Source organism: Pantherophis guttatus, chromosome 3 (assembly GCF_059756535.1).
Source record: "Pantherophis guttatus breed Tessera chromosome 3, ASM5975653v1, whole genome shotgun sequence".
NCBI lineage: Eukaryota > Metazoa > Chordata > Lepidosauria > Squamata > Colubridae > Pantherophis > Pantherophis guttatus.
Genome location: NC_142065.1, coordinates 26,933,275 through 26,955,476, shown reverse-complemented (window position 1 = coordinate 26,955,476; position 22,202 = coordinate 26,933,275). Strand labels below are relative to the sequence as shown.

The following is a 22,202-nucleotide window of genomic DNA, read 5'->3' as shown; positions in this document are numbered from 1 at the left end:
TAAACATCATTCATCCAAGAGAAATTCTAGATGCTTTTCTGAATATACATTACATTTTTTAAGGGATGCATCGAGGAAAACAAAACACAAACACATAAGCCAGGGAAATTAGGATAACTACAGCTGATTCATATAGTACGGTAAACCACAATGCAGTTTAATTTTAGTCAACTTCATCCAACTTAATGCCCTCCACATAATGACAATTCATGGCACAGGTTTCTCCTTTTTGACAGTGATCGACATGATAGTGCACCAGCTTTGGTGAAGGCTCATAATTTGGTGAAAATTGCATTTGGCACTTATTTAAGTAAACAAGTATACAATAAATTAATTTTGATTTCAAATGGTTGAAAGACATAACCAATGAAACCCACATGGGTTCAAGACCAAATTATTTGCACTCTGAGCAAATAGCTCAGAGCTATTTTTCCTAACCTTGTGTCATCCAGATATGGTAGAATCCCTGGATTTCTTCACACATGAGAATTCTAGATGTGGCAGTCTCATCCTATTTGGATAATGTTAGCCTAAAACAGCGATGGCTAACCTTTTTGCCATCACATTCCAAAAGTGGTGGGAGCGCGGTGGGTCACGCATGTGCATGCCCACACCCATAATTCTATGCGCTCCACCCACCCGTATGCGCGCACGACCCTCCACACTCCCTCCGCTTTTGGCACGTGATGGCACTGTGGGCCTGTTTTTCACCCTCCCCAGGCTCCAGAGCCTTTCTAGGATCCTGGGGAGGGCGAAAACAGTCTTCCCCCCCAGAGGCCCTCCGGAGGCCAGAAACGGCCAATTTGCCAACTTCCGATGGGACCAGAAGGCCCATTTTTTGCTCTCCCCAGGCTCCAGAGCCTTTCTAGGAGCCTGGGGAAGAGTGAAAAATGGGCCTTTGCCACCACCCCAGGCCCTCCAGAGGCTGGAAACAGCCTGTTTCCCTACTTCTGGTGGGCCCAGAAGGCCTGAAAATCAGCTGGCTGGCATGTGCATGCACGCCAGAGCTGAGCTCATGTGCCCACCAATATGACTCGCATGCCCTAGGTTCGCCATCATGGGCCTAACATATTAAAATGGCAATACTGTGGAGAGTCTCCTGACTCTCACTGGTATTTATAAGATTGTTGTGAGGGTAACATAGGGAGATGTAGGTTTACTGCTCCAGACTTGGGAATGAATAATAATATAATGCTGTATATGAAAATAAAGTACACCTTGGCTTGTAAAAGTCTATTTAGAATTGGTTGGGCACTGAACTGGGCTGCAACAGTAATCTGTGAATGACTAGAAGTACTTTGGTGTGTCAAAGGTGGGTCACCTGTTAATGAGATTAGCTTTATTATTTAGATAATAAATAAATGAACTGAATCTTTGATACTGTAGAAGTACCTGTGTTAACATAAAACAATATGGATGAGAGCCCAGTCTTAGAAACTACAGGCATTAAATTATTGCTGTGCTAATCTGAAGCACATCAACCACAGGATTTCAAATGGCCATAAAAATAAAATAAGGCTTCTTGTTGGCACGGCTCACTTGGCTCTTTTAGGAAACTGACAGTCACTAGCCTGCGGTCTGTTCCACCCATCTCTTTTATAAGCTTTCAAGAGTTCATCACAATTAGAAAAGTCAGTACCGTTTTGGCAACAGGTTCTCTTCTAAGTTGGCACTGGATGCTAAAACAACATTTCTTAGAATGTTGGATTGCCTCGTTGGTGCTGTATTCATCATTCAGAATAAATCTTTAAGCCAACATTGTGTAAGGGACATTGCATATGCTTCCCCAAATCCTTTGAAACTTGCTAGAAACTTATTAATAAAGAACTGTGCACACATTTATACTGTATATGAAGGAGACTGCATAGTGGTGGTTCAATGAAGGGCCTTCTTTAGGTGGACTGATGAATGGAATATTGTTTAATCTGCCCTCCTCCTTTTCTACTGCCTCTTGCAAGAAGACGTCAAACTTTACTGCCTCTCTCTCTCTCTCTCTCTCCTCCGATAGCTTTCAGGATTGCATTGCTTGCTTAAAATTAATTGGCAATTGGACTCACAGCTCTATCTAAAAGGGGGTATAAATCTTTTTAAAAATCCCTGAACACTTGTAAAAGGCCCACTAGCACACTATTTTCTTCCACTTTCAGACATTACTATTTCCTTAAAGCTAGGATAGACAAAAATCGATGTTGGTTAAGAACTGAACTGGAGACAGACAGCTTGCCCATTTTGACAACTGAAACCGGAGAACTTAAGTGTGTGAGGGCAGCTCTTTGAAGCAACAATCCCAAAGAGCGATCTATTTCTCTGGGAAAATGCCACCTTGTATAAAATGGTGCGTTTCAGATATTTGACAACTATGGGAAAGTGGTTCTACAGTAGAGGTTCCTGGAGGTTCATTCTCAGCCCTTAAAGTGAGGAGCTGGTGTCTCAGCGACTGTTAAATATCAACCGAATAGTTGGGGTGGGGGAGACTTTTGTTTGAAGCAAAAAGTATCTAAAGATATTCCTCCCACAGACAATTGTGTATCTTCTTGAAAGTACATAAATGGGGGATGTCCTCTGCTTTAAACGAGATTTCTTTGATGTGTTTTGTATCATCTGATTTATGTAACTATGTAACCACTTCACATGCTCATTTGACCTTCATTGGTTTAGAAGTGCTCTGAAAACCAAAGGGAGGTGAAGAGGAATACATTTTCTACAGCAGAAACTGATCTAACTATAATTCCCTTCAACTGCCCAACAGACTAACAGAATAGCAATAGCACTTAGACTTATATACCACTTCATAGTACTTTACAGCATTCTCTAAGCGGTTCACAGAATCAGCATATTGTCCCCAACAATCTGGCTCCTCATTTTACTGACCTCAGGAAGGATGGAAAGCTTGAGTCAGTCAGAATCAAACTCCTGGCAGTTGGCAGAATTAGCCTGCGATACTACATTCAAACCACTGCGCCATCATGGCTCTTTTTGGAATAAGAGAGTTGGAAGGGACCTTGGAGGTCTTCTAATACAACCCTCCAACAAATATTCTTTTTTAAAATCTCCAATGAATAAAACCACACAAGCAAATAAAATAAAGAAGTTAAAAAAAAAGCAGTTGTGACAACAGTTCTGATATTTTTATCTCCAGCCTTGCAAATGCCTGAATGCACCCTTTTACCAACTCTCACATTTACATTAAAAACTATCACTGTGACATGAGCATTAGAATTGCTTGCTGTTGCTGAGTTTTAGTGGATAGTTGATAAATATGCAACATGAGTTCCTCTGCCTATGCTGATGCAGTTACAATTATATTAAATATACACAGAATTGTATAATATATATTAATAGTATATTCTACTGAGAATCATACTCTTTAAGATGCCAAATAGGGAATAAAAAACCAGCAATCTTGTTCCCTACTAAAGCAATGCATTGCTACTAAGTAATTCCCGGCCTTCTTGTGTTGAAGCACAGAGCTGTATGCTTTAATATGTGTACAGAACACGATTTAAAAATAAAATGTTCATATGATCCTATTTTAGAAAAACCACATTCCATAATTTTATAAAAAACCACGTATTTACCACAATTTCTGCTCTAGCCAAACAATGGTGACCATACAGCTCCCGTTCTAACTTTGCATGAAAAGGTGATAATTTGTCTTAGTGAATTCTTGATGGATGGTATTGAGCAAGGTGTCAGAATCCTGCACCATCTCTGGCAGGAGGGGTTGGCCACACAGAAAACTCTGTTCTGGTGTATACGTGAAGCTGAATATACTGGAATAAATCAGACCATCGTTCCTTAGTAGCAGAAGGGGGACAGTGATTGGGTATCTCAACCATCTCCAATCAGGGCTGAATGCAGAGATATCAGGAACAACACACACTAACGACTTGGAATTCCTAAACAAACACAAAACAAAACAAAACAAAACAAAATTCATTTATGGGTTTGGGTGTGTGCATGCACACATATTTATATCAGTAGTGGGTTCCACTTACCTGCGCTACCGGTTCGGAACTGTGAGCGCGCTTGTGTGTGCGCGCTTCCTTCACTCGTGGCGCTTCTCCAGAGCATCTGGATTGACGTCCGGGTGGGTCGGTGGAGCCTCCCACCCAGGGGTGAAATGTAAATGTGTTACTACCAGTTCTGTGGGCGTGGCTTGGTGGGGGGGGTAATGTGACTGGATGGGCGTGGCCAACTTTTTTTTTTTAACTTTTCAAAGTATTTTTTCTAATGCTTTGAAAAGCCTCTGGCGATCAGGCAACTCAGCTGGGATCGTCAGAGACTTTTCAAAGCATTATTTTTGTCATCTCTTCGGCCAAGAGGTTGCAGAAAAAAAATGCTTTGAAAAGCCTCTGAGGATCCCAGCAGAGCTGCGCGATCATCAGAGGCTTTTTGTTTTACTTTTAAAAGCATTTTTTCGTCGGAAGAGGTTGTAGAAAAAATGCTTTTAAAAGTAAAAAAAAAAAAAAAGAGCCTCTGATGATCGTGCGACTCAGCTGAGCATGGTGGGGGGTGCAGGGATTTTTGCTACCAGTTCTCCAAACCACCCGCCGCCATTGCTACCATATCGGGTGATCTGATCCAAACTGGGAGCATTTCACCCCTGCTCCCACCGCCACCACTACTGGGGCGAACCGGTAGAAACCCACCACTGATTTATATACATATCCATAACATGTGCCTTTTCTCCTCCCCCCTCCCGTCCCAGGATAGTCTCTCTAGATTTTTCAAGCAGTTAAATTGTAATCAATAGGTTTGTGTAAATAAAAAAGTGGAGAGTGTGGGTTTCAGTGCTCTTTCAAAACGTACTTCCTTTTTATCTGTGGAACTTGCACAGGCAAAGCAGAATGGCAGCTGCTCTCCCTCTTTGCAGCTCTACACAGGCCAGCTTTCCAGGACTATTTTGTAAACAGGGCATCCAAACGCAGCACCAAACTGGGACATCTATTTGCTTAGCTGCTTAGCTGTGGAACATTTCCACAAGCCATGGCTTCATATATACCTCTTGTGGCAAAAAGAAAGTCTTCTACTTTTTTTTTTAAATTTGATTTATATGCCGCCCTTCTCCGGAGACTCAGGGCGGCTTACAATGCGTTAAGCAATAGCCTTCATCCTTTTGTATATTTATACAAAGTCAGCTTATTGCCCCCACAACTGGGTCCTCAATTTACCTACCTTAGAAAGGATGGAAGGCTGAGTCAACCTTGAGCCTTGGCGAGATTCGAACCTGCAGTAATTGCAGGCAGCTGGTCTTAATAACAGGGTGCTTTAGACCACTGTACTACCAAGGCTCTACTTATTTCTTGAATATGGGTTTCCAATTGGTACCTGGTTGAGCAATGTGAAAAGAAGGATGCTGCATTAAGTAAGCCTTTGGTGTTTGGTTTGGTTTGGTTTGGTTAGCATAGTATGCAGGATTTCATTGTCTGATTTTGAACAGTATCTTTTCTGCATTATGTTCGTGACTTTGTGCAGTGTGCTACACCTAGAAGCAAACAATTTGAACCCTAGACTTATTCATTATAGTAGCTTTCCATTAATCTTTCTTCCATAAGAAGTAAGAGACCTTGAGCTGTTTGTATTGTACAGCCAAGAGAAAGAGGCATATTGTTGAAATGTTGATTTTACGAGAAAGAAGGCTTGGGTTTTCTACTTTGCAGTGAATGGAATTTTTCTTTGTAGCTTTTATAGTTTTGGCAATAAATTTATTTAAATCCCTACCCATGTGATAGATCTGGTATCAGCCACAAGATGCCTGACATTATATACATGAAATAAAAATTGGAGATTTTGGGACCCTGTTTCCAAACTTATCAGAAAGGGAGTGTTTGTCTTCTTTTCATAGAAACCATGCAAATTACATTGCTGCTGCTGTGTGATTTAGTTATCTCTTTGTCAGGCACAGGGAACTTGAGATTTTAGAAGGTGCTGCCTTCTAATACTGGTATAAGTAAAAAAATAAATGAATTACTAAACACAACAACCAATATTGCACCGATCCCTTTCACTCACTCCTGATTTCTCTGGAAGAGATGCTTTTGGAAGTTGTGCAAAGAATAGTGGCCGGGAGACTTGCCCAACTGATCATGCTGTGCAGTGCTGGGTTTCAAATTTTTTTACTACCGGTTCTGTGGGGGTGGCTTGGTGGGCGTGGCAGAGGAAGGATACTGTAAAATCTCCATTCCCTCCCCACTCCAGGGAAAGGTTACTGCAAAATCCCCATTTCCTCCCAGTCAGCTGGGACTCGGGAGGCAGATAATAGATGGGAGCAGGACCAGTCAGAGGTGGTATTTACTGGTTCTCCAAACTACTCAAAATTTCTGCTACCGGTTCTCCAGAACTGGTCAGAACCTGCTGAAACCCACCTCTGATGCTGTGGTTTCAGGACAGTCTGTATTTGCTTTACCTGTACATAGTCTCTGCTTCCACATCTCCAAACCAAATTTTCATGTTTGCATGGAAATAGTTGCCTTGGACTTCCAGCATTGCCACATCCCCTCCACCAGTCAGCTGTGGAAAACAAACCCAAGCATAGGATCATCCATCTTATCATGAAAGTACAATATAGCCTTTCCTCCCAGCACTTTGTCCTAATTTTGCACCTCTGTGGATTTTAAAGCAAAGATACTCATATTTTGACCTGGAAGGCTTTTTGGCTTTGCACAGAAGTCTATAACTTCTGTAATGTCAATGGGCTGAAAATTTAAAGCTCTCCAGAGATTATGGAACTGTAACACCTGTTGTCATAAACACTATCCATTAAATCTAGGGCTGAGCGTTGAATACCTGGAGAAATGTGGTTTCCCAGTTTTCTGATATATCTGAGCCATGCTTGGGGTGGGGGGGTTAAAATGTATTGATGCTTATAGAAGTCACAGTACTAAATAAATAATTTAAATGGGAAAACAAAAGACTTTGATATGGTTCATATAATGTAGTTTCCAAACTGCATTAAGAGAACAGAAAAAACCCTCAGGTTATGATTACTTTTATGCCTCGCATCTGAATGCCTCCAAGATATGGAAGAACACAAGGCACCAACGTAATCCTTCATTTTAATCTCATAAATAAACATATTTTGCTGCAGCCGCACTTCAGTTGCTGCTTTCTGTTCCACAAGGAGCTCCATGTTAGCCTTGTGCATTCTATATTAATTAATTCATACCAATTGCCAGTTTCTGATTCAGTGAAAACAGAATGTTCTATCTAAGCTGTTTGTAGAGATGGTTGCAGAAGTAAAGAATAATTTAATACACTCCGCACAATCTTTTATTGCCATTTCAAGGAAACTGAATGAATCTTCAGGTTTTTGTTGTTAGGGCTGGAGATAAAGTTATTAAGATGAAATAGCCAATGCTTTGTCCCCTGATTTTTTTGCACAAAGCAGCAAGGCAAAAGAGCATGGGGGAAAAAAAACCTCTATGTACCTCCAAGGTTGTTATAAGAGGGACAGGACCCAATGGATTCTGGATGCTGGTTGGGTTGAGGCTGAATGAGTATTCCACAGCCTCTGTCCCAATGATGGTCCAACAGGAACTGTCATTCAGCAATTCTCGGTTTATTTCTTTGGGACAGGGAGATGCCTGCACAGCAATAAATATCATCTTTGAATATATTCATCAATGTGATTATAAATCACTTTTCTGTCTACTGAAATGCAATTATTCTACAAAATCATCACAAATACAAAGCGGAGAGATAGATACCAGTAGATAAAATCTGACTGGGTAGATCCAGCGGGGATGACGGGGGCAGGTCCTGAGAATGTTATCTGGGATGAGTTTGATTCTGTGACCCCTGAGGACGTGGACAGGATTCTGGGTAGACTGAATGCGACCACATGTTTGTTGGACCCGTGCCCCTCCTGGTTAGTGCTGGCTTCCCGGGAGGTGACGCGAGGCTGGCTCCAGGGGATTATAAATGCTTCATTGGGTGAGGGTGTCTTTCCCGCCGCCTTGAAGGAGGCGGTGGTGAGACCTCTCCTCAAGAAGCCTTCCCTGGACCCGGCAACATTAGCTAACTATCGTCCAGTCTCCAACCTTCGCTTTGTGGCGAAGGTTGTTGAGAGTGTGGTTGCACGACAGCTTCCCCGGTACCTGGATGAAACGACGTATCTAGATCCGTTCCAGTCGGGTTTCAGGCCTGGGTACAGCACGGAAACAGCATTGGTCGCATTGGTGGATGATCTCTGGAGGGCTCGGGACAGAGGTTGTTCCTCTGTCCTGGTCCTATTAGATCTCTCAGTGGCTTTTGATACCATCAACCATGGTATCATGCTGCACTGGTTGGAAGAGTTGGGGGTGGGAGGCACCATATTACGGTGGTTCTCCTCCTTTCTCTCCGACCGGTCGCAGTCTGTGTTGACAGGGGGGCAGAGGTCGACCCCGAGGCCCCTTATATGTGGGGTGCCACAAGGATCGGTCCTCTCGCCCCTTCTGTTCAACATTTATGTGAAGCCGCTGGGTGAGATCATCCGTGGTTTCGGGGTGGAGTACCATCAGTACGCTGACGACACCCAGCTGTACATCTCCACCCCAGACCACCCCAACGATGCCCTTGAAGTGATGTCCCGGTGCCTGGAGGCCGTACGGATCTGGATGGGGAGGAACAGGCTCAGGCTCAACCCATCCAAGACCGAGTGGCTGTGGTTTCCGACGTCCCGATATAGTCAGCTGGTGCCATCGCTGACTATTGGGGGCGAAGCATTAGCCCCCACTGAGAGGGTTCGCAACTTGGGTGTCCTCCTGGATTCACGGCTGTCTTTAGAAGAGCACTTGACGGCCGTGACCGGGAGGATTTTTCATCAGGTCCGCCTGATTCGCCAGTTGCGTCCCTTTCTGGATCGGGACTCGTTACGCACGGTCACTCATGCCCTCGTCACCTCCCGTCTGGACTATTGTAACGCTCTCTACATGGGGCTCCCCTTGAGGAGCACTCGGAGGCTCCAACTGGCGCAGAGTGCGGCCGCGCGGGTGGTGATGGGAGCAACGTGGAGCTCCCATGTAACGCCTCTCCTGCGCGAGCTGCACTGGCTCCCGGTGGTCTTCCGAGTGCGCTTCAAGGTCTTGGTTATCACCTTCAAAGCGCTCCATGGCTTAGGACCTGGCTATTTACGGGACCGCCTGCTGCCACCAATAGCCTCCCACCGACCAGTACGCTCCCATAGAGAGGGGCTCCTCCGGGTGCCGTCGGCCAAACAATGTCGACTGGCGGCCCCCAGGGGGAGAGCCTTCTCTGTGGGGGCACCTACGATCTGGAACGAGCTCCCCCCGGAGATACGGAGGATTCCGGATCTGCGTACCTTCCGTCGCGCGCTTAAGACGTTTTTATTCCATCAAGCTGGCCTGACCTAAACTTTTCCTCTTTTAAATGGAATTTTAAATTTGGTTTTAATTTATTGGGGTTTTAAAATGTCTCAGCCAAATTTATTTAATTAGTTTTATCTCTATTTTAAATTTTGTATTTACATGTTTTATTTTATGGCTGTTCACCGCCCTGAGTCCTTCGGGAGTAGGGCGGTATACAAATTTAATAAAAATAAATAAAATAAATAAATAAATATTTAAAACAATCCAAAGTAATAATAACATTATTTAAAAGCCAGCAAAGTCTTGATTAAAGTGCAATAGAAATGGAGCCAGCCTGTTTTACTTTGAAAGAAGATTCTTTCTACTTAGAGCTAAGGAGTGGAATTAAGGCAATCCTTTTCAAACTTGGCAACTTTAAAATGTATAGACTTCAGCATGCCCACTGGGAATTTTGGGAGTTAAAATGGCAAAGTTTGAACATCACTTAACTAAGGCAACTAAGACAGCACTGACTATACCAATTTCCATGCTAGCTAGAGATCCCGTAGTCCAGTTATTGTGAATGGCAGATTGGGTAAGCCTAAAGCCTGATTGGTATGGTAGTTGCCATTTTCTACTAATGTTTGATAGAATGATGTTAGTGAAATAATGAAATGCTTGAATGGTTAAAACAGTGGAATTATACAGGTCGCATAAACTTTCAACTTTCCATTTCAGTATTTTTACCTTGCAACAAAAAAGAGCAAGGGCTTTTTTTTTAGTATCTCCCCAATTAATTTCCCCATTTCTACGTTGCTGAAGTGGCCTTATGACCATGGGAAACTGTAATCACATCCAATTCAGATAAATCTTTAGTCAAGCTTTGGCAATTATTTCAGTGTGCTCAGGGGGCAATGAAAATAGCCATCTGTAATTCTTCAGTTGTGTCCAATTAATATGGTGATATATAATCATGCACTTTTCCTTCTGATAAGTCCTAATTTTTGTGGGGAAAAAGGGAAGTCTTTTTCCCCACAAAAGCATGGTCTATTCAGATAGTCTTCTGCATATACTGAACACACGAAGGGAAGAGTAACAATGTTCATCATGGTCATTCTCTATATCCTCTATGCAGTGGTGAAATCTAAATTTTTTTCCTACCGGTTCTGTGAGCGTGGCTTTTGGGGGGGGTCATGTGACTGGGTAGGTGTGGCTATGTAGTCATGTGACTGGGGGATCAAAAGACAGAAACTCACTTTAACAATGTCCTGCTGGAGTAGGGGCTTGGACTAGATGACTTCCAGGTCCCTTCCAGCCCTGGATTGATTGCTGTGCTCTTTCAAGGTATCACCTGAAGCTGCGTCTAATGCCAGGTTTGTGGTCCTTCCTTCCTCTCCTTTTTCCCTCCCTCCCTCCCTCCCTTTCTTTTTCTTTCTTTTGTTCTATTTCTTTCTTCCCTCCCTCCCTCTTTCTTTCTTTCTTTCTTTCTTTCTTTCTTTCTTTCTTTCTTTCTTTCTTTCTTTTTTTCTTTCTTTCTTCTCCTTCCTTCCTTCCTTCCTTCCTTCCTTCCTTCCTTCCTTCCTTTCTCAGCACCCCCTCACTCCCTGTTTTTGGCCTCAGGGAAGCCTTCTGGGAGCAAAAATGGACTTCCCCCAATAGGTAGTAAAAAATGCTTTAAAAAGTAAAAAAAAAGTTCCAAGGATCACGGGGCACAGCTGATTGTCACAGCTGATTGTTGGAACTTTTTTTTTACTTTTTTAAAGCATTTTTTTTACTACCTATTGCCCGAATAGGTAGTAAAAAAATGCTTTAAAAAAATAAAAAAAAAAATCAGATGATCAGCTGTGCCGCACCATCTTCAGAACTTTTTTTTTTACTTTTTAAAGCATTTTTACTACCAGTTCCATGAACCAGTCACATTTGTTATTACCAGTTCGGGAGAACCGGCCCGAACCAGTAGCAATTCACCCCTGCCTCTATGGATAGGAGGTAAATTTCACAGGTATCTAACACTAGTTCTCTAGAGGTCTAAACTATATATGGAGCCTGTGCACTCCCAGAAGTTTTAACAGCTCAAAAGATTTGTTTATTCTTGAAGATTAAGGAGGATGGGGAGGGGGGAGGACTTATTTGCTCATATTTGCTTTCACTTCTCATTTGTTGATTGGATTTCTTCCTCTGACTACAAGCAAGAACATCCTTATTTATACTCAAACACCTTGAACAACTTCAAACTTTGTGGCTACCTGCATTATATTTAATTCCAAGATAGGTTGGTTACTGGAAGACAACCGCATCCACATTACCTGGTACTGGATTACGTTCTCTGTCGAGAGACAGAGGTACATCCTATCACTCCCATGAAACTGGAATGCACATTTATGCAACTGGGAAACTGGTTCATCCACATCCAACATTACCGATTGCTTAGCAACTTTGCGAATGATCTCAAGAATAAATAGACATAACAAAAGTTCAAAAGAGAACAAAAAAAACCATTTGACCTTTGCAGTTGAGTTCAGATTTTTAAAACTATGCTTCAGAGGACAGAATAGGAACAAAAATGGCAAGCTATGCAAAGTAGGGTCGTCCAAGGATTGTAGTCGGGACTGATGCAAAGCCCTCCAACCACGACTACTATCTACTCTTTGAATGGGAACTTACAACCAAGAGTTCTCCCCCCAAAAAATTGTGCACCAGCTGTGGGAGGTTCCCAAACCTATAGTCACTCAGTCTTGCCAAATTAAGCCTGAGCCTGTTCTTTCCATTAGATGCTGAGAAAGCACCTTGATGATATCACTCATCAACCAATTGTATTTGAACATGTATAACAATATATTGATATTACCTAAATATGTGCCATTGGATGACTTCACCCAACAACTTCATGTAGATGTTAAATAAGAACAGGAACACAGGCAAGCCCTATGGAACCTCACTCTTTAGGGACTTAGAGGTGGGCCCCTTCCACACAACACCATTTGGAACTGAATTGCACAACCACATCTTTTTACATTTGTTGTGGATACTTCTGCTTCTCTATTAGTCTGCAGCAATCCTCTAATATTACGGCTGATGAATATCTCTGTTTTATGTAGTCACTATATAACTTTTGTGTAGGTATAGGATGAAGAGAGAAGATGATGATTGCAAGCACCAAGAATACTATTGTAAAGTTACAGACTATTCCAAAATGTTACTTCTGCAAGTGGTTTTTTTTCTTCCAAGTTATTATTAAAACCTTACCAGAGGAGGCAGTGCTAGCCCAGTAGTTGTACAGATAAGCCGTACTCTGGAACCATACCGAATGTAGACTTCCCGCAGTGGAAACCCGCCCTGGGATTGAGAACAGAACTCATCTGCATAACAAAAGGAAAGGAGAGAAAACAAAGGGAGAGAAAGCTTAAAGGTGATGACAAGGAGCAAGAACTGGACTTAACCACAGCACTGTATTGAATGACAAGGTGGGTTTTAAAAATGCTGCTTGAAATATAATGTGATTTTGGTCCCATCTATTACACTAATCTATGTAAGTTCTTATTAAAAAAAAGATATCAACTGGCCATCAAGCTGCTAACAAGCATTGTTTAGTGAAAGCAATACCCTCCAGATGTATTGGAATATAAATCCTAGAACTCCCAGCCAGCATACTCCAGCCTGATAATTGCCTTCTCTGGAAAGGTTATTTAAACAATATGATAATCGCATTTCCAGAAATAGAAGAGCAACTTCACAATCAAGGACATCTGCAAGGGAGATCAAAAAAGGCAAGATGGCTTCGATGACCATGTGGTGACATCTCTTGACTTTCATGACTTCACTTATATACTACCGGGTTTCCCTGAAAATAAGCCCTCCCCCAAAATATTTAAATGCATGCGCAGTTGGTCCCCGCCATTTCCTCTGATTAGGGTTAGGGAGACAGAGCTGGAAATCAGGTAAGACGACAAGAGGAGCCCCATCTTGCTCCACGCGCCCCAAAATAATAAGACATTCCTGAAAATAAGGCCAAGCACTTGACAGGGTCTTATTTTCAGGGAAACACGATATATGTCCCTATTCCTAGTATTGGTAACAATGTTACATCCATTCCTTTTACAAAACTGACATCTATTTCAGATGTTAATGTGATACACTAAATCACCTGTCTCCAAAGCTTATTGGAGGTTTAAACCCAATCTCGTAGAATCATAATGTATACTTTCACTTCAGTATCAAAGTTTATTCAGCCTTTCTCCATTTTGATAGTCATTAAACCACTCAAGGTCAAAATGTCATTAAGCAATTGGGTAAACAGATTTGCAGTTAGGCTCCAGCATGAATGATTAAACCTCTGCTTGCCCTAAACCAGCCTCACCTAGATGAAGTGTGAATGCTGCCCACTGCCGGGCACTTGCAGTGAAGGCATCATCCTCGACAAAAAGGTAGCGAGTGCTGACAGTTTGTGAGCGCAGGCGATTGAAGAGAGAGACCTTTGATCCAGATAAAATGCACACTAGGAAATTGCAAGTGGGAGAGAGAGGGAGGAGGAGGGAGGGTGGGAAACAAGTTTGGAGATTTTATGTGTATATTTAGATTTTTATTGCCGTACTTTTCCATATATACGATGCTACTTTTTCTTAAAAACCTTTACTTGAAAATGGAGGGACGTCTTATATACAGGAGGCCAAGAGGAGAAGACTGTACATGCCGGATGAGCCTCTATTCTTATATGCAGCTCTATCGTTCCTCTCTTATTGTAGTTGTTTCCTGTATCACATTGCCACTCTAGGTTTCATCTCTATTGTTCCTGTGATGCATTTTCTGTTCTTGTTGTATTACTCACTCTAACAAGATGGCTTCTGCACAGCGATGGCTGGTAGTGTGCTTACTACAAGAAGCTACATGAAACATGGGCGCATCTTATACATGGGGGCCAGAAGTGAGTTTCAGTTTTGTTTGCTACTGGTTTGCTCATGGGTGCGCGCATAGAGACATCTGGGCGGGTGGGCGGAGCCTCCCGCCGCTTCTACTGGTTCGCCCCATCTGGGGTGAACCGGTAGCAACCCACCACTGATGGGGGCATCTTATACATAGGGCCAACTTATAGATGGAAACATACGGTAGTTATCTTGATATTGTAGTCCTAGGCATGTAGATACAGATGGGCTTAAACTGAACAACCCAGGTAGGATTGTTCTACACTGATGTGAATTGATAAAGATGCTGTCAATGTGACCCTAGCTTTGCACTTCTAGCTGGTCAGACCTTTCCTTGGCCTGCAGCTCTTCTGCTCTGTGTTATCTGCTTTAACATAAAAAGCTACCTAAGCACCATCTACCACCCCATCATTGTTCTAAGTGACAGCACCTCTCCAAAGGCTCAGAAGGAGAACTTTTCCATCTCCGGCTACCTGATTTTATTCTCTGAAATGTCAAAGCAAAGCAACCATGTCCTATGCACTAGCCTGTCTTAATATACTAGTACCTTCTTTAATGTATTCCAGTCTACCACCTCTCCTGCCAACAAGGCCATCCCAAAGGACTTACAGCAACTTCTCTTCATGGAAAGACTTACGGTCTGTGTTCTTCAGGGACTGCTTTTTCTGTGAGGGCTTGGAGATCACTTTGATCCGCTTGCTGTGGAATGTGCCAATCTCCTGCCCATTGCTGAAGAACAGCTTCAGGGCTAGCCGGAAGTGTTTCCTTTTGTCAGAGTCTGAGATGTAGAGTGCTTTGGCGCAGCTGAATATCTACATTAAAGGAGGAGGGGATATTGATTGGCATGAAGTGGAAGGAGGGCTTGAGATCTGAGGTTTAGGGATGATAACCTGACATAGATTAGCATAATGGGAAGAAGAAATAACCTTGAGGAACAGGAAGATCTGTTAGTCATCAGATTAAAGAAACCTGAGTCCAGAGAAGAATTGTAACCTGAGAAAATATCTCAGACAAGATTCTCCATAGTTCTCATGAAGCTAAAGAGAGGGAGGGAGAAGGACATCAGACTTTCAAGAATATATTATCTGAGCCATAGTGGCACAATGGTTAGAATGCAGTACTGCAGGTTAGCTCTGCCCACTGCCAGGAGTTCGAACCTGACCTGCTCAAGGTTGACTCAGCCTTTCATTCTTCTGAGATTGGTAAAATGAGGACCAGGATTGTTGGAGGCAATGTGCTAATTCTGTAAACCATTTAGAGAGGGCTGTAGAGCACTATGAAGTGTATAAATCTAAGTGCTATTGCCATTGCTATATTAAAACTGTATTGGCCTGCTTGGCTCTGGTTTCCTGGTCTGGTCTATTTTGAATGGCTGACAGTAACACCAATTCACTGGGGGAGACAAATAACTGGAGGCATTGGAGTAAATAACACTTGGAAGTTCTCTGGTGGGACCCAGAAGAAGGGCCTTCCCTGTGGTGGCTCCCTCTGTCTAGAACACCATTCCCCCAGAGATTAGAATGGCCCCCACTCTAGTACTCTTCTGGAAGGCGCTGAAGACCTGGTTCTGCCAGAGGGCCTGGGGAACCCAGAGCGGGCCTGAGCCCATTAAATGGTTCGTATGATCTGCTGTCACTGGGGTGGGGAGTGGGGTGGGTGGTTTTATTATATTATATTAATTTATTTGATTCTTTTTATTAGTTTTATTGTTTTAAATGTGGTTTTATATTCTGTAAGCCACCTTGACTCACCATGGGCGAATAGGCGGCTACATAAATTCAATAAATAAATAAATAAAATATGTGAGCATTATTGAGCAATAACTGTTCAAGTGGCAGAGCTATTAATATTTTATTTCATACGGGCCTTGGCTAAATATAGAGCTTTTCCTTCTTCTGCAAAGGTTCCTCCCCACAGAAGAAAGATGATATACACAAAAGTGTTGCCTTTGATATTTACACTCTTTCCATTTACCCTGCTGGTAGAAAGGTTTTCCAGCATTCTGTAACGTTTCCAAAAAATTAGCCGATTGGAGGTAGAAATGGAAGAGAAGAAATGGAAACCTTAAAATGATCCGAATGACCCTTAAATTATACCAGACTCCCAGAGACTCTGCACTCTCTAGAAGTGTGAATTCAAGTCCCAGAATTCTTAGGAATGACCGTGCTCACTGGAGAATTCTATAGATCTTGTATGTGTCCAGATTGGAGAAATTTAAGATATACCATCATTAATCGTTTTAATAATCATTTCTATTTCAGGAAGACTTAGCAGGGATTCTTTAAATAACCTATCATCACAACAACCAACCAATCACAATGACTTACTACTAGTAGTCCGGCTTTATTTTGTGCTACTTAAGATAGTGTACATAATGTTCCCACCTCCTGTTTTCCCCACAACAACAACACTGAGAGGTCAGCTGGGCTTAGAAAAAGTGTCTGACCCATGGTATTAAGCCAACTGTCATGCCTAAGAGACGACAATTTATTTATTTATTTATTTATTTTTCAGATTTCTATACCACCCTTCTCCTTTTGGACTCAGGGCGGTGAACAGCCAAATATAAAACATTCGTACACAGAAGTTAAAATAGATTTAAAATGATTAAATAAAATTTAACTTAACAATAACTTCTGGTCTCCCATTTTCTAGTCCAGCAGCACTTTAGCCTTTCTAATTCCTGCAGCCAGTGTCCAGAGTAAGCAAAGTGATACATTTAACTGAATATACTATTCTATTTCAAAAGATTGAAATGGAAGTTTTGAAGCACAAAAGGGGCAGAACAAAACATTATAAAGCATTAGTAAAGAACAAAGTGGTGCATTTAAATGGTTAATGTAATCATGATCACAATGTTGTCAGTAAGAATAAGAAGCAGAATAAGACTTAAGCAAGAATCTTATCAGATTAAAAAAAAATTCAGCAGTAATTGAAGTCCAAATTACACAACCTCCTTGCCAAATATTGTGAATAAGTGTACAATCAAGAAATATAAAGGAACTAGTTTGAAAGATCTCACTCTATGTCATCCAGCTTTTAGAGGGTCCCTTCTTAACATGAGCTCAGTTTGTCATCCATGAGAACGAAATATGGGATCAAGTAGCTCCCACTGAAGTTTATAATAGTCCCCATTTCAAAGCCTTTGTGGTTCATATAAAGGGAGAGGTGGATTAGGGATGTTATTACAGGTGAAATGCAAAATATGGGTCTCGTAGATGTTTTATTGACTTAGCAGTTAGGGAAATCCAAATGGAAAGGCGTATTCATACGTATTTGCTTTTCTGACTGCAAAGAGCAGGGGTCCCCAAACTTGGCAGTGTTGTGGTCCACCAGCAGCCTGGGGAGCTGGCAGCAGAGTCGGACAGTGAGGAGGCTGGGGAGGAACATGGGCCAGTCCTGGAGTCTGGGGAAGGCTTGGACGAGGGCTCTGCATCGGAGGCAGAGAAAGGGCCATCTGGGAGGTACTGTACATGCTGCCTCCGGAGCCTCCAGAGTCGGACCTCAGCGAGGCAGAGGAACAGGGGGAGCCTGTTCCCATTGCACGCATGCACAGAGCTGCCAGAAGGCAAGAACAGTTAAAACAAAAGGGACAACTTGGGAGTAAGCCTTGGAGATGATTCATCCCTCCCATAAGACTTAAAAGAGGAGCAAAGGCCTTTGGGCCTTTGCAGGAAGCAACATTGTTAATTCTGTAGTTTAAAGTCTGAAGCTCTGTTTGATTCTGGACTCCGTGTGGCTTTGCCAATTAGGTCTTTGGTAGCGTGTCAAGGGAGATAAAGATGGGTGATTATCAGCCTTATCCCGAAGGACTCTTTACAACTATTTGGGACTCATCTGTGAATGAACAGAATTCGCAGCTATTAAAATAAAACAGGTTTTGGGGACTACTCATGGGTTTTACTGACTCAGGAAGCCTAGGTCAGAACAGGCAGCTTTAAGACTTGTGGACTTCAACTCCCAGAATTCTCCAGCCAGCATAGCTGGAGAATTCTGGGAGTTGAAGTCCACAAGTCTTAAAGCTGCCAAGTTTGAAGACCTCTGGCAAAGAGCCTCCTAGGTTTACTGTTCCCAGTCATCTTGGCGCTTTCTCTGTTCTGATAGGCTTTGCTTTTACAATGAGTTAAACATTGGAAGCACAAAGGTTGCTACTGTAGCTCGGTTGGCCCTCTTCTGGCCTCTGCATTCTTCCAGGGCTGTGATAATGCTGCGGACATTTTTGTTCTATTAAAAAGATGCCAAGAGATATCTCTCACTCTTGATCTTGGGGGGCCCACTCTAGTGTTTTCTTTCCCTCTTTATCTTCCAATAAAGAAGGCACTTTTACTTGGCAGCAATCAGGATCAGGCTTTCCAGGGTAATCTCTGGCAGACCTCCCACTGCCATGAACATCAAAGGACACAGCAAAGAGAGATGAGCTTCTTTGAAGCCCCATAAAAGGTTACATTTTTTTTATGGTTGTCACATGCAGGAAAATAGTACAGAAAAAGAGTAATTGGGCTAAGGGTTTTATGAAGGATTCTGAGGAACTAGCTGATGTTTGAATGGCTTTGATGTATATGTAGGTAGACCTCATTTAACTGAACTGCCTCATGCAGCAACCATTGAAGTTACAATGACGCTAAAAAAATAACTGGAATCAAGGTGCACATTTATGTGCTGAGGTGGCACAGCCCAGGTGGTACAGTGGTTAGAGTGCAGCGCTGCAGGCTATTTCAGCTGACTGTTAGCTGCAGTTTGGCAGATCGAATCTCACCAGGCTAAAGATTGACTCAGCCTTCCATCCTTCCGAGGTGGGTAAAATGAGGACCCAGATTGTTGGGGGCAATATTCTGACTCTGTAAACCACTTAGAGAGGGCTGTAAAAGCACTATGAAGCGGTATATAAGTCTAAGTGCTATTGCTATTGCTATGACCCTCGAAGCATCACTCAGTTTTATGTCTGCCATTACAGTCAGCACTCTTGTCCTGTGCCTGACCCATTTTTTCCTCCTCTCACCCTAAGAGACCAGAGATATTGCCTAAACAAGTGATCTCTTCCTGAGTTGCTTTGTTTTGCAGCCTGGCTTCAGCTGCTGCCTGAAATTGACAAGACCCTAATCCATTTTACACTAAAGGCTTTTGTTTGCCTCCTAAGCAGCTCGTTTGGCAAACAGCTAGGGCATTCCTTTCCATGTATACTCTCCCTTGTGTGCCTGCTTACTCTCCTGTAATCCTCTTCTCTCCAATGAATGTAAATACAAGCATAAATTCCTTTCTTGCTAATTATCCCAGCACCAGGATGAGCATGCCAAAGGACAGGGGAGTGGGAAAAAGGCACAGCTGAAGTAAGCACAGTCTCAATGATTTTCCACTTACCAACTGCATCACTTAGCAGTTGTGGGTCCAATTATGGTCAATAAAAAAGAACCATGTGTAACAATTAACATTTTAGCTCACTAAAGGTAAAGGTTCCCCTTGCACATATGTGCTAGTCGTTCCCGACTCTAGGGGGAGGTGCTCATCTCCGTTTCAAAGCCAAAGAGCCAGCGCTGCCCAAAGAAATCTCCGTGGTCATGTGGCCGACATGATTAAACGCCAAAGGCACACTGAACACTGTTACCCCCCACCCCACCAAAGGTGGTCCCTATTTTTCTACTTGCATTTTTATGTGCTTTCGAACTGCTAGGTTGGCAGAAGCTGGGACAAGTAATGAGAGCTCACCCCGTTACGCGGCAGTAGGGCTCACTAAACACTAGGCCCTTAGCTCACTAAGGGATCTGAATTTAGCTACTTCTGGGTAGAATCAGAACTTCCCTGTTCTTCAAGTATTTTTAGCTCGCTGACTATCATGAGAGTGCATTGTATGGTCACAAGGAAAGAGACCTTTCTTTGCAACAGTGCCCTGATTGTGCAGTACCCTCTGTTTGGAAATGTACCAGCCATACACTTCTTTTTGACACTAGTTATAAATCAGTTTCTCAGATATATTTAGGTAATTCATGTGAGCAATTAACTTTAATGTCTTTTGAGATTTCCTGAATGTTGAAAGTTAATATTTTATCAGATTAACTTTAATAATATATTAGGATTTTTAAAATTATATTTCTGTATATAACATAAAAGACTATTTAAATAAAAAAACCCAAGAGAATAAATAAGAAAAGCTCAAACTAGGCATGATGATAAAGATGTCTTGCATTTATTGCATTAATAAAATCCTTTAAAGCAAGTGTGGAAAAGGACAATTTATTTTGCCTCCTGTCTTGCTGTCCTGAACAAAATCCTTGTCCTGAACTGCTCTTTGTATTAACAAAAGTATTTATTGTTGGCACTTAAAGGGAGAATTTTTTTTTCACAATCCAAAAGAATTTTCATCAGAACCGTAATAAGGAGGGAACGGTTAGCTTCCATTCTGCCCTTGCTGAAATGCCAAAAATAATCAGCTTTCCCAAAGGCAGTGTTTCTTTTAAAAAGTGTGCATTACATTCTGAGATGCATTTAACACATCTGATCTTCAGAGGATTTTGGCAGCTGCTGCTAACTGCCAGGTTGGTCTGTAAAATGCTTCCCCCCTCCCCTTACCTGCAGTTTAATCATTGCTTCTATTTCTATGTATGGCTATGAAAGTTGGACCATAAGGAAGGATGAGCGTCAAAGAATTGAGGCCCTTGAACTAGGGTGCTGGAGAAGACTCTCGTGAGTCTCTTGGACTGCAAGGCGATCAAACCAGTCAGTCCTAGAGGAGATCAACCCTGACTGTTATTTAGAAGGCCAGATCCTGAAGATGAAACTCAAATACTTTGGCCACCTAATGAGAAGGAAGGACTCACTTGAGAAGTGCCTAATGCTGGGAAAGATTGAGGGCAAAAGAAGAACGGGATGACAGAGAATGAGGTGGCTGGATAGAGTCACTGAAGCAGTTGGATTGAGTTTAAATGGACTCCAGAGGATGGTAGAGGACAGGAAGACCTGGAGGAACATTGTCCATAGGGTCACGATGGGTCAGACACAACTTCACAACTAACAACAACTATTTCTATATATATTTGAGCCAGCTTACCTTGGAATCCAATTGTTCTTCAAAGTTTAGCTTCTGCATTTCTACATGGCTACTGCCCATGCTATCAAGTCCTATATACCCACATATCTGGGAAATGGACCCTGTTACATCTTTGTCTAGACAAAAAAAAAAAAGGAGACAGAAATGTCACATCACCATTCTACGTGTCTAAGAAGGAATGAAAGCTGAAAGAACTCTGCATTTCTTTTTTCTATATATGCTGTAATATCTGCTAGCTATTTATGTTACAGTATTGCATTTCTACTCTTTCTTTCTTCCCGTATGGAACAAAACCTGCACCCAATATAAAACAGCCCTATTTAGCTTTAGTAGGTTGAATGTCTGTCTCAGATTCTCAATCATTCAGGTCATAGTTGTCTCAAAAGTGCTTTTTTCTCCCTTCTTCTTCAAAAGGCAACTGGATTGTTTTTTCCTTGAGGAAGAAGAAAACATTTCACTTTGCATCCAAAAAGCTTCATCAGTTCTGATGGGTGTGTGTGAAATGGAAGGATGGGTTACTGACAATTGAGACTAGGTGGTGGGGAGATGGAGGGGTAGGTTCTGACAGGATGGTGGGTGAGGAATGGAAGGATTGTATTCAGTGGTGAAATCCAATTTTTTTTTACTACCGGTTCTGTGGGTGTAGCTTGGTGGGCGTGATGTGACTTGGTGGGCATGGCTTGGTGGGCATGGCAGGGGAAGGATACTGCAAAATCCCCATTCCCTCCCTACTCCTGGAGGAAGGCTATTGCAAAATCTCCATTCCCACCAGACTCTGGGACCAGCCAGAGGTGGTATTTGCCCGTTTATTTATTTATTTATTGGTTCAATTTAGAATTCTGAACTACTCAAAATTTCTGCTACCGGTTCTCCAGAACCTGCAGGATTTCACCCCGATTGTATTTCTTTGCAGTCATCTGGTTGTTAGCACTCTCCCTGAGAGCTCTTGAA

At 42.4% G+C, this 22,202-nt stretch overlaps 1 protein-coding gene across 1 annotated transcript in view; it reads right to left on the bottom strand.

Annotated features, from left to right (window-relative positions):
• Positions 1–3,477: 3,477 nt before the first annotated feature.
• Positions 3,478–22,202, bottom strand: part of RBPJL (recombination signal binding protein for immunoglobulin kappa J region like) — a 31,745-nt gene continuing 13,020 nt past the window's right edge. Inside the window, exons 4-11 of the mRNA XM_034413775.2 lie at positions 21,252–21,367; positions 14,847–15,021; positions 13,648–13,785; positions 12,537–12,649; positions 11,597–11,737; positions 7,431–7,586; positions 6,410–6,513; positions 3,478–3,899 (exon numbers count right to left, since the gene is read on the bottom strand). Coding sequence (XP_034269666.2) covers positions 3,626–3,899; positions 6,410–6,513; positions 7,431–7,586; positions 11,597–11,737; positions 12,537–12,649; positions 13,648–13,785; positions 14,847–15,021; positions 21,252–21,367 — 1,217 coding nt within the window. The 3' untranslated portion in view covers positions 3,478–3,625. The remainder of the gene's footprint in view (positions 3,900–6,409; positions 6,514–7,430; positions 7,587–11,596; positions 11,738–12,536; positions 12,650–13,647; positions 13,786–14,846; positions 15,022–21,251; positions 21,368–22,202) is intronic.